This window comes from Vombatus ursinus, unplaced genomic scaffold, assembly GCF_900497805.2.
Source record: "Vombatus ursinus unplaced genomic scaffold, bare-nosed wombat genome assembly UNPS02014799.1, whole genome shotgun sequence".
NCBI classification, from domain to species: domain Eukaryota; kingdom Metazoa; phylum Chordata; class Mammalia; order Diprotodontia; family Vombatidae; genus Vombatus; species Vombatus ursinus.
The window spans coordinates 16674730-16687611 of NW_020954577.1; the positions used below are offsets into that span (position 1 = coordinate 16674730).

Here is a 12882-nt window from a genome sequence, read left to right on the forward strand (position 1 = left end):
AAACAACAGCAGCAGCAACACAGCTCTCTAGCAGCCCCCTATTACCTCCACTATCAAGGTCAAACCCTTTGCTTAGCTTTTTAAGTCCCTCATTATCAGACTCTTCCAACCTTTCCAATCTTCTCACACATTATTCCTCTCATCTCACATCCCACATGTTATTCTCTACAATTCATAGACATTGTCTTCCATGCTGTTGCCAGTGCGAGAAACTCTATCTCTTGGCTCCATCATTTTTTGCTGGCATTCCCCCATATCTGGAATTCTTTCCCTACTCATTTCCCTCCTCTAGCATCCCTGGCATCCAGATACAATACCATCAAATAAAAGATACTTTTTTCCTGATCTCCCTTAATGCTTGTTCCTTCCTTATGTGTATATATCCATTTTATCTTGTATTCTCATTCTCATTCTCTCTGTCTCTCTCTCTCTAAATATACATATATATGTATAAATATATATGTATATGTGTGTATCTCTCACACACACATATATACATAAATGTATGTGTATATATACATATATCCTGTTTCATGTTTATATATGTATATGTATGTATATGTGTGTATATCCTGTTTCGTGTGTGTGCATATGTGTGTGTAGGATTTGTACATTATAGTTTCATGTTGTTTCCATCATTAGGGTATGAGCTCCTCAAAAGTAAGAACTTTTATTTTTGCCTTTCCTTGTACTCCCCACCTCTTAAGATTTACAGAATGCCTGACAAATAATTGAAGATTTAAAAGTGTTTGTTGAATTCTTGGGACTAAATTAACATCGGAAAAAAAAAATAATGTATCTCTTTTCAAGAACTATCCAGAAAATGGTTCAAGGGGAGAAAATCTAATAATCATTGCTTTAACTGAAAACCATGACCCAGTGAGGAAAGAGCCTTGATCCCACATCTCTTATTTTCTCTATCACTTACTTAATCATGAACTGTCCCCCATTCACAGATTAAAATGTTAGTTTTCATTCCACTCTAATGTGTTTATGATGTCATTCTTCATGTTTAGCATTAAATGTGAGACATTGGCCTAACCTTACTTTCTACCAGAAAACTGCTTTAAAGTTTTCCCAGCAGGTTTTTTTTTTAATAAAAAAAAATAAATTCTTATCACAGTTGCAGGGGTGCTTGGCTTTATAGACTACTGGGATACTGTGTTAATTTTCTTCTATATGCTGTGTGCCTGATCTGTTCTACTGATCATCCTCTATTTCTTGGTCAAGTCATTCCACTAATTGCTGCTTTGTAATATAGTCTAACATGTTATAAAGTGTGTCCCTCATCTTTCTCATTTTTTTTCACTGTTTTCCTTGGGATCCTTGACTTTTTGTTCTTCCAGATGAATTTTGTTATTATTTTTTTCCAATTCTGTAAAGTAATTCTTTGGTGGTATGATTGGTAAAGCATTGGACAAGTAAATTAATTCAGGTAGAATTACCATCTTTATAAGTTTAGCTCCATCTATCCATGGTCACTTAATTTTCTCCAGTTATTCAGGCCTACCTCAATTTCCACAAAGAACCTTCTTAGTTGTATTCATGTGTATATATTGGTTGGTTGGAGACTCCCAGATATGTTATATCTAATGTATTTCAAATGGAATTTCTCTTTCTTTCTCTTCCTGCTGGGTTTGCTTGGTAATATACAGAAATAGTACTAATTTATGTGGATTTATTTTATATTGCTAAGTTTTTCCTAATTTTAAAATTGTTTCTATTAATTTTAGTTAATTCTTTAGGGTTTTCTAAGTATACCATCATATCATATTAAAAAACTATCATTATGTTTCTTTTATGCCCATGCTTATTCCCTCAGTTTCTTTTTCTTGCCTTATTGCTATAGATACCATTTCTCATACTACGATAAAAAGTAATGATGTCAATGGGTACCAGTTTCTCAACTACTGATCTTATTGGAAAGCCTCTAGCATATTATCATTATATTATAATGCTAGTCCTTGGCATTAGCTAGATAACTTATGCAGTGTTTAATATGCACACACATACACCTATATCTATATGTTTATATATTTCTGTTTTGTTTTGGTTTTAGTTTACTTTAGTTCCCCACACACACACTCCAGCAGGAATGGATATTATATTTTGTTAAAAGTTTTTTTTTTTCTTTATTGATATAATCATATGATTTTTGTTATTCTTGTTATCAATATGGTCAATTATATGGGTAGTCCCCCCACACACACATTTATCTAGCTCTGCTTTCTTAATGTGAATCTTACTTGGTCATAGTGTATAGACTTTGTTTTACGTTGTCATAGCCTTATTGCTAATACTTTATTTAATTTACTTTTTCTATCAATGTTTATTATGAATATTGTTTTATAATATTATTTTTTCTATTTTGACTTTTCCTGTTTTAGATATTAAGAACATACCTGTTATAGGAAGGAATTTGGTGGAAATCTTTCTTTTCCTATTTCTGTAAATACTTTATATCATATTGGAATTAGTTGTTCTTTAAATGTTTCATAAAATTAATTTGTAAATTCATCTGGTCCTAAGAATTTTTTTTCCCCTTTGACCGTTCAATTATGGATTGGTCAATTTCTTTTTTTCTGAGATTGGATCACTTATGTTCCTCTCTTATTCTGTTAATCTGAATATTTTATGTTTTTGCAAATATTCATCCATGTCATTTAAGTAATCAGATTTATTGCCATATAATTGGGCAAAATTTTCTAACAATACTCCTTATTTTTATCATTGTAAATTTTCCTTTATTTTCAACTTTAATATTGGTAACATTTTTTCCTCTTTATTTTTAGAAATCAAATTAGGTAGTAGTTTATTTATTTTTTTTTTCAAATAACTGTGTTTTGTTTATTCATTCAGTAGACTTTTGAAATTTTAATAAAATTCATTTTTTGTGATTTTCAAAATTTCTATTTTGATATTTAATTCAGGTTTCATTTTTTTAAATTATTTTGCTTCATCTTGAAAATGTTGATCTTTTATTATTTTGATGAAAGTGGATACAGTTACACAGTTACATATTTCCCCTCATGGAGTGTTTTAGCTGCCTCCCCAAAATTTTGGTATGTTTATTATTATTGTCATTATCTTTACTATAATAATCTGTCATATTTATGATTTGCCTTAGACCTGAGTAAATTCACCTCCAGTTAATTTTTCATCCTTTCTTCAATCCTCTTTTTTTAGACTCTGGTATTTCATGTGTATTTGTAAAGAATATATTTATTTTTGTGTGTGTGTTTCTGCTCTTATCTATGATGTTTTCCTATCCTAATTCATCATCAGGTTTTTTGTAGAGGTGCCATGCAGTGTTGAGAAATAGGTATATTCCTTTTTATTATAATTCAGTTATTGCTGGAGAGCCGTTGAATCAAACTTTGATTATATATATAATTATATAAATTTGCATATAATAAATATATATATTATATATATTATACATATATGCATTTTTCTTCTTTCTGGTTTATTTTTTGTTAACTTTGTCTAGCTCTGAAAGGGGTAAATTGAGATCCCCTCATATTAGAGTTTTATTATCTATTTCTTCTTGAAATTCATTTAGATTTTCCATTAAATAGTTAGATGCTATGCCATTTGTGCAAATATGTTAAATGATATTAATTATTTCTCTAAGGCATCTTTCTTTCAAAATTTAGTTTCCCTTGTATATTTACTCCTACCTTGTCTGAGGTTATGGCTTCTTTCCTTACTTTTTTTTTTTAGTTCAGATGAAGCTCAAAAATATTTTGTTCCTCCTCTGTCCTTTTTCACCTCTGTGTGAAAAATATTTCAAGCATTTTTCTTGTAAAAAGCATCTTGCTGGATTCAGCTTTTTCTAATCTATTCCACTATCTTCATCTATTTTATGACTAAGTTTATCCCATTCACATTCATAGTAATGATTATTAATCATGTGTTTCCTTCTCTCCTATCCCTTTATAACTTATCCTCTCCTTATTCCCCTAACCCTTTACATAGATGAAGAGGCCTGTGTAACAGGAGTGTCCTCAGCACCAAGGTCCAATGCTTCATGCAGCCAGCTTCCATTCTCCAGACCCATATGTCTTCCTTCTTCTTAACCAGTTTCCAATCACAAGTCCTTGCCCTTTTCATTTAAACCTCCTTTTGTGATCCCTTCTCCATACTTAGGGCTTGTCTTATGACTAATCTCTCCTCAAATTTATCCTGTTTCTTATTTCCCTCTTTCCACCTCTATTTTCTCCTATTTCTGTGTGTGTGTGTGTGTGTGTGTGTGTGTGTGTGTGTGTGTTTGTGTTCTATTTTTTTTGGTACAGTTCATTGGAAAGAAAGGCTTCAGAGATGCCTGCTCTTTTTCCCCCTTCTTTGTTTACATGGTCTTCTAATTGCATCCTCCCCCCTATGGGATTATTTCTCACCTCCCCCTCCCCCCATTCTTTCCCTTTCCTTTCATAGGATATCTCTTTTCCTTTCCTTTAAGGTTGTCAAAACATAACAAAATCCCTCCTGAGCCTTCTGTCTTACTTGATCCTGCCTATGAACCCTAATATGATTAAAGTTCTGAGGTGACACTGGTAGCCGTTTGCCCCTCCCCATTAGAATACAAAGGCTTCATCCTTATACAATTTCTTCCAGTTGTTAAAAAACAAAAACAAACAAAAACAGACAACCTTTCCTAAGCTTTTCATTACTTCTGTGTTTGTATCCTGGCCTTTCATCAGGAATTCTTGGAAGTCCTCCATGGCATGAAAGATCCAATTTTCCCCCCTTTAGAGGAAGAAGTAGTTTTTCTGGGTTAAGTTATTTTTAATTGTGAGCTTATTTATTTATTTATTTAGCCTTTTGGGATAGCATATTATGTACTTTCCACTCCTTTATATTGGTAGATGCTAAATCTTTCTTGATCTTGACTCTGGATCTTCAGCATTTAAAGTATTTCTTTCTGGCTGCTTACATTATTTTTATTTGGGAGCTAAGGATTTTGACTATGGTGTTTTTTGGAATCTTCATTTGGTTTCTTTCAAGAACTGATTGGTGTTTTTTTAATTTAATTTTTACTTTGAACTTTTTTTATGATTGGACAGTTATCTTTCTTGATTTCTTGAAATATGACATCCATGCCCCCCCTTTTTTGTCATGGCTTTCAAATATCTAATGATTAATTGCATTATCTTTCTTTCATCTGTTAGCCAGGTCATTTAAAAATATGAGATGCCTAAAATTTATTATTTTGTCAATTTTTTTGTGTGTTAATATGCTTATTATCTCATGGAATCATCAACTTTTATCCATTCTAATGTGGGAGGATTTTACTCTGCGGTTTTGTACCTCTCGTGCTAAACTCTTCCTTCTCCTAGTGTTTCCTCCAAAACTCTCATTTCTTTTCCAATTCTTTTTTTTCAGTTGTTCTCACTTAATTTGTGATATTGTTTTAAACTCTCTTTTTTTTTTTAAGCATGTAAACTTTTGCTTCATTTCTTCTAGAATTCCAGTTGATCTTGTGGCCAAGACAAGGATTTCTTGAGGATTGTCTTTGGACTGTTTCCTAGTCATTCTTTTTTTCTCTGGGTTTGTGTTGTAAGCATTCCATGAATGGTAACAGTTCCTAACCCTTTTGTTTTCTTTTGTATACTAATTCTTCCAGCCTTGCTTCCTGGATTAGGACTTGGGTAGGACTGGATTCTGCTCAGTTAAGTCCTGAATAAGTCTATTGTGGTTTTCTACAGTCCTGGTCTGTTTTATATGAGGTTCTGCGCAGAAATGTGCTGGTAAATATTTAATAACCTTCTCCTTGAGAAAAAAAAAGACTGTATTCATGACATACTTTAAAGTTCAATTTGGATTATGATTTCTCCATCATTTTCTTAAGTCTGGAAATCAACACAACAATAAATCAAAGGCAGACTCATAGCATTTGTCACTTTGTAAGATTTAAAGGCATACACTGAAAATTTAACAATCATCTCTTACAAGTCAGTACAGTTTGGTTCCGGCACAACCCTGGCTGCTGCTATATTCTTTGGCTATTTAGTGCTGTGTCATTTAAAAACCACCAAGGCAGCTTAAGCCACGACTCTTCAAATTTTCAGAAGAACTCTGTCGTCAGATCAAAGATAGCATCTGATCACTCCCTTCTGGAGCTTTCTAGGCTTAGTTTGCTTAGTTTGGGGCTGAGCGGCACCACTGCAGACTTGGCCCTGGGAAGATGATTAATTCCAGTCATCAGCAAGCTCAACAATTTCAGAGTGACTGTCCTTCCAGGCTGGCCTAGTTCTGGGCCCCCAGATCCTTTCTAGACGTTCAAGAATTACTGGTCTGGCTCATATTCTGGGCTCGGTTGTGTTACTCTGATCTGCTTACAGGACACTGTGCTGCTGGCCTGGCCTCAGGGCTTTGTAGGGGATCTGCTTTGGGTCACCTTCCTTGGTTGTCATGCCTGAGGGCCCTCCTGGTCCAACACATCCCACAGTTGCAGGCCTCATCCCTTGCCTCTGGGTCCAAGTTTGAATGGAAGCTGTTTCTCTCTTGATTTCCCAATCACCATTTACTTAGTCTGGCTTTCTTCTTTGATTTTTCTTGGATTAGTTGTGGGGTATGCTGAGTGGTATTACTTCCTCCTACCCTACTATCTTGGCTGGTCTCCTGGTAATCTGATTAAAAAAAAAAGGAATAGAAAAATTCTCACATAACAAATGAAAACGGGGAATTCAAAACAAATGAAAGAGAAATAAAAGAAATGATAAGAAACTCTTTTGCCCGATTATATCTCAATAAAACTGACAAGGAATCATATAAATATTTACAGATTAACAGCACAAGAAATACATTGCTTATTGGACACAAATCTGGAAAAAGAAATTGAACGAGCCATATATGAACCTCAAAAATGGAGGGGAATAAAAAGGCCAGATGGATTTGCAATTCAGTTCTATGAACTATTTAAAGAACAACTAATTCTACTACATTGTAAACCATTTATAATAATAGGAAGAGAAGGCATCCTTTCAAACTTCTGTGCTATAGATTTGATCATACCTTAACCAAGGTAAGAAGGAGTAAGAACACTGTAGACTCTCACCCTTACAGAACACTGGCAAAAAACCCCAAAAAAAACCATTTAAATAAAATATAACCCAAGAGGGCACAGAACATGCTGACAGGATTATACGGCGTGACTGGTCTGGATTGAAAGCTGGAGTTCAGTGTTATTTAAATATTAAGAAAACAATAATCATAAAAATAATATTAAAAGCAAAAACCAAGTGAAAATATTTGCATTTTATCTCTCCCATTAGAATGTGAGCTTCTTGATGAGAAGTACTGTATTTTGTGCTTTCATTTTTCTCCCCAATCCTTAGGACAGTGCCTGGCACGCAGAAAGAAGCACCAAAGAAAGGGTTATTGATTCTTCAACTTACTAATTAAAATCACATGTATGTTATCAAGTGATGCAGAGAAATCTTTTGAGAAAATACAATTGTCATTCTTTGTTGAAAATATGAAAATGGGTAGGAATAAGTGGATTTGTGGTCACTTTAGCAGTACATATACTAAAAAAAAAAAGAATAAATAGACTTTCTCCTAGTATGATAAATATTATCTATCTGAAATCAAGAGCCAGCATTATATGTAACAGGGATAAAGCAGATGCCTTTCCATTAAGATCAGGGCATAAAGCAAGGATGTCCATTATCACCACCATTATTTGATATAATGTTAGCTCTAACAATATAACAAGAAAAAAAAGAAATTGAAGGAATAATCATAGGCAAAGAGGAAACAAAATTTTTGCTTTGTGTCAATGTATGATAATTTACTTAGAGAATCCAAGACAGAAAAACAACATTAATTTAAATAAATTTAGCAAAATAGCAGAATAGAAAATAAACCCACAAAATTATTAACATTTCTGTATATTACTAGCAAAGTATGAAAGGGAAGTAAGATAGAAAGACAAATTCTATACCAAATAAATACATAGTGTTTAAAATACTTATGATTCTACCTGCCACAACTATATTAAGGCAACCACACAACACTCTTTACAGAAATAAAGGCATGTGTGAACAACTGTAGAGATATTATTTACTCATAGTTGGGCTGTGCCAATCTAGTATAAAGGATAATATTACCTGAAGTGTTTTTTTTTTAATTTATCCAGTACCATTGCAATCAGAATTATTATTATACAAGAATATACACAAGGAAAAAAAATTAAAGCTCGAAAAAAAAACCGAACCAAACCAAAAAAAAAAAAAAAACAATTCACACAGAAGAACAAAAAGTCAAGAATCTCAAAGGAAATAATGAGAACAAAAATGTCTAGGTGAAGAAGACCCGGCAGTGCCACATCTTAATCTATACTGCAAACAATAAACATTCAAGTGATTTGGTGCTGAGTGTCAAGTAGAGAAGTAGATTAGTGCAGCAGATGTATCCTGCCATCCAAAGCAGAAAAAGTAGCGTAGGTCAGTATCCGTGATGCTAACTCCTCGGGAAAGGACTCCCCATGGGACAAAATCTACTGGGAAAACGGGAAAGCAGTCAGGCAGAAATTAAATACAAACCAATATCTCACTGACACATGGTTTAGATGCAAATGATATTAGGCCTATCACAACTGTGGATAAGATTAGAGTTCTTGACCAACAGTGGATGAAGAGGGTCATAGAAAGTTAAAAAAAAAATTAATTACACAAAATTGAAAAGATTTTGAAAAATCAAAATAAATACAGTTAAAAGAGGAAGTAAGATAGTAAACTAGGGGGAAAGATCAAAAAGCCTTTACAGCAACTTTTATTGATCAATGTCTAATATTATATATATGTAAAATATTGTATATATATATATATATACACATATATACATAACTAATTCAAATATATAAGAATTCCTTGGTCAAAGGATAATGATGATAATAATGATCATTAAAAAAAAACACATTATTTAGGTAGTGCTTTGAGGTTTGCAAAGCACTTTACATATGTGGATAGGTAATTTTCTCCTTTTAAAAAATCCTGAACTTAACAAACATTAAAGAACTAGAACAGAAAAGAGTTGTCCGTAAAGCTGAGAATCTGTTATGTGAAGTTTTTTTTTTCTTTTCAATATATAGTAACTTCTCTGTCATTTTCAAAGTTCCCCAACTTGTTTGTGCTCCTTTCTTGCCCCCCTTCTACTCTATTTTATGAACTAAAGATATTTCAAAAACCCTTTTTTCATGCTTTTTCTTTCTTTCTTTTTTTGGCTCCCCTCTTCATATCCTCTTCTCTCTCTCACTTATACCCAAATTAGATGTGGAGGAAGGAAAAAAAAAAGAGGGAAGGAAAGAAAAAAAAAACCCTCGAACTAGATGTACCTAGTTTAACAAAATGAATCACTACCTTTTAGCATGATTCACTATCACATTGGTTTCTTTATTAGAGTTCTTAAGCCTTTCAAATGGTTTTTCTTTGTAATATTGTTATTTTCTTTGTAATATTGTTATTTTCTTTGTAATATTGTTATTTTATAAATTTCTTCTCTGATTCTGCTCACTTCACTCTGCATCAGCTCATTCAAATCTTCCCAGTTTTTTTTTTTTTCCCCCTGACACTGTCCTATCTATAATTTCTCACAGTGCAGGAATGTTCCCATTACATTCTTAAGTCATGAAAATCATGGTATTGTTGGCTTAAAACATATGCTCCATTTAGTAGCTTGGAGTGTAATGTTTTAAATTGCTTTCCAGGGAACTGGACCCATGTCTACCTTGACCAACCTTCCGTGTGCCTGTTTTGCCATAGCCCTTCCAATAATTGTTATCCCTCCCCTTCTCTCTTCCCCAACTTTTCCTTTTTTTTTGTATGTTTTGTTTTGTTTTGGTCATATTTGCCAGCAATCAACAAGTATATAGAAAAAAATGTTCTAAATTACTAATAATTAGAGAGGCAAATTATTTCAAATGAGGTTCCACCTCAAACTTATTAGACTGCCTTTAGTGGAAGATAATGAAAAGCGTCTGTGTTCCATATCTCCACATCGTCTTCTTTACGAGAGAATGAGACAGACAGGGCAGTGGGCTGAAGCTTCTGTTTTGGTGATACTATAATAGAAAACTGTCTAGCACAGCTCAATTCTATCTGTGGCTGTAAATGTCAGGAGCACTTGGGAAACTGACCTCTAGGGCTTGCTATCCCTGGGGGTGATAGACTTCAGGGAAAGTGAGGATAGAGTTAGGGATACTGATGAAGCTTGTATGGATTAATGTGTATATTTGCATGCATGTGTGTATATGTGCGTGTGTGTATGTGTGTGTGTGAGAGAGAGAGAGAGAGAGAGAGAGAGAGATTGGGGTAGGGAGAGATACTTTAATTTGCTGTATCAGTACATCAGTGTGTCTGTTTTTTTTTTTTTAAGCTGAATGGTTCATGTGTCTTCAACACCTTCTTTAACCTCCCCCACCTCTTCCCTCTTGTCCAAGATCAGCAGTGCTTAATACTAAGATTAAAATCATTTTTCATAGATAAGTTTGCTTGCCACTGAGAAGCAGAGCTGCTAATTATCCCTGAATGTGTGAAGATACGTTTATTTGATGCAGCATGGCCTGGTGTGCATTAATTATGTTACAAGTAGCCTTATGAACAAGGCAGGGAATTATCCTGACAAATGCTGTAGATTGCTGAGTCCCTGAAATCCACCCTCCCCACATCGTTCTAATGCCCAGAGTAAATCAACATTCATTAGGCTTCCACTTTCTGTTGCTAAGTAACTGCTGGCCGAGGGAAGTTTGCAGCACAAATGAATAGGGACAAGTCCTTAAGGAGGGGGTATTGTGTTCAAAATGGAGAAGTCCTGTGGCTCCTCAGCTCTGACTCCCGTAAGTCATATCTTACCCCGGCCACAGCTGACCCCTGAGCGTTGCAGACTCAAGGACAGCCAGTCATACACATTATTTTAAAAAACAAATGAATCAAAAATTTTTAAAAAAATGAATACCTAGTTAGGGGGCAGTGAGACTTGGGGCACTGGATAAACGCAGCACTGCACCCTCTTTCCTCAATCGGACACTGAAGCTAAGCTCATAAAATTGTGTGTTTTGTGTATTTTGTTCCCCTCTCACCATGCATTGAAGGGGTAGATGTAGAGGCAATGGAGTCATTGGTGTATTTGGAATCAGGAAATGGGCTTGGGAAATCTGGTTCTGCTTCTCCCTGGCACTTCCCTTCCTCATCTGTTAAATGAGGGGTGGGTGTGGCTACATGGCCTCCTAATAGCCCCCCCAGCTCTATATGTGTGATCCCAGGAGAGGCTTGGTCTGTAATAATAACACTGAGAATGATGATTAATGATGACACTTAGCACGTAGCATAACACTCTAAGTCTGGCAGAACATTAGATGCATATTAACTAACTGGATCCTCACAGCAACTCTGGGGGTTAGGTGCTGTCATTATCCCCATTTTACAGATGAGGAAACTGAGGCTCAGAGAGGGTGAGAGACTTGCCCAGGGTCACACAGCTGGCCAATATCTGGGGAAGAATTTGAACTCGGGTCTTGCTGACTCCAGTGCTGCCCCCTATCCACTGAGGTCTCTTCCATCTTTATGATCCTCTCTGTGTGACCTTAGCCCAGTCGCTTTACCTCTATGGACCTCAGTTTCCTCATCTGCCAAATAAGGGACTTAGAATAAATGGCTGTTCCCTCCCATTCCAAGCGCATGCTCCTAAGTGCCAATGAAAAGTGCTGCAAGCCCTGATCAAAGCGTCCATGCAGCATGATCCCCGCCGAGGGCCACACCGCAGCCTGATGCAGGGCCCGTAAACACTCCATAAAGCTGCATTTTTTTCCTTGTAATCATCATCTCATATTTATATTCTGCTCCCACTGAGAAGAATGTCTGGGTGCATTTACATATTGAATTGCTAAGTTAGAGCTAATGATAGGATCAATTAGGCCCCATACTGAGCATTGCAGTTTGGAATGACTTTGAGAAAAAGCAGGAGGGTCAAAAAAAAAAAAAGGCAGCGGAGTCACCAGCACGCAGGTCCACGGCCATTTTGTGATTGTGCTCACAGTGCATACACACACACACACACACACACACACATACACACCCACACACACCCACACACCCACACCCACACACACACACACACACACCCGCACACACACACACGCGCACACACACATACACACCCACACACCCACACACACACAAAGGGATGCTGGTAGCGGATGATCCTTGGGCTTCTTGAAAGAGGCTGTTTTATCAGGGTGAACACAGCTTTGATGAACAGAAAGAGCCTAGGCTGGCCCAGAGAATTATTCAGGGCTCTATTCTGGTCAAATACCAAAGAGCAATTATGGTATGAGTCTGGAGAATCCCTGGTCCTTCTGGGGAGGGCTGAGGGCAGGGGCTGCTTGTTCACTGTTGGTATCTTCAGCTGGGGGGCCCGGGCTCTGCTTGCTGATGTGTGCTGCAGAATTCCGTATCTGCTTTTTTTTCTCTCCCTCCTCCTACAGCTCCATAATAAATGTGCCTCTCACCTCAAACCTGAGTGCGACTGTGGAATCTTGAGGGACCATGTCTTACCACCCACAGCAATCTGCCCAGTGGTGCTGGTGAGTGCTTCCTCCTCCTCCTCTTCCTCCTCCTCCTCCTCCTCCTCCTCCTCCTCCTCCTCCTCCTCCTCCTCCTCTGGCTCTTGCCATCGGCCGGCTGGTCCAGCCTTCCATACGTGCTGCTGGAGAGAAGACACTTCCCAGGCAAGGGAGAAAACTGTAGGTCAGTGCCGTCTGGGGATCCAGAGGCCTGGGGCACGGAGAGGCGAGCCCCATGCCCACACCACAGTCGCAGTCCGTTGCCTCTCCTTGCTTTTGACTGGGAATTTGGAATAGGGGACGCGGTGGCTGAAGCTGAG

At 36.4% G+C, this 12882-nt stretch overlaps 1 protein-coding gene across 1 annotated transcript in view; it reads left to right on the forward strand.

Moving 5' to 3' along the window:
• The window catches only part of DGKB (diacylglycerol kinase beta), a 575035-nt gene that overhangs the window by 156002 nt on the left and 406151 nt on the right, over nt 1-12882 (forward strand). The window contains exon 11 of the mRNA XM_027872326.1: nt 12485-12583. Coding sequence (XP_027728127.1) covers nt 12485-12583 — 99 coding nt within the window. The remainder of the gene's footprint in view (nt 1-12484; nt 12584-12882) is intronic.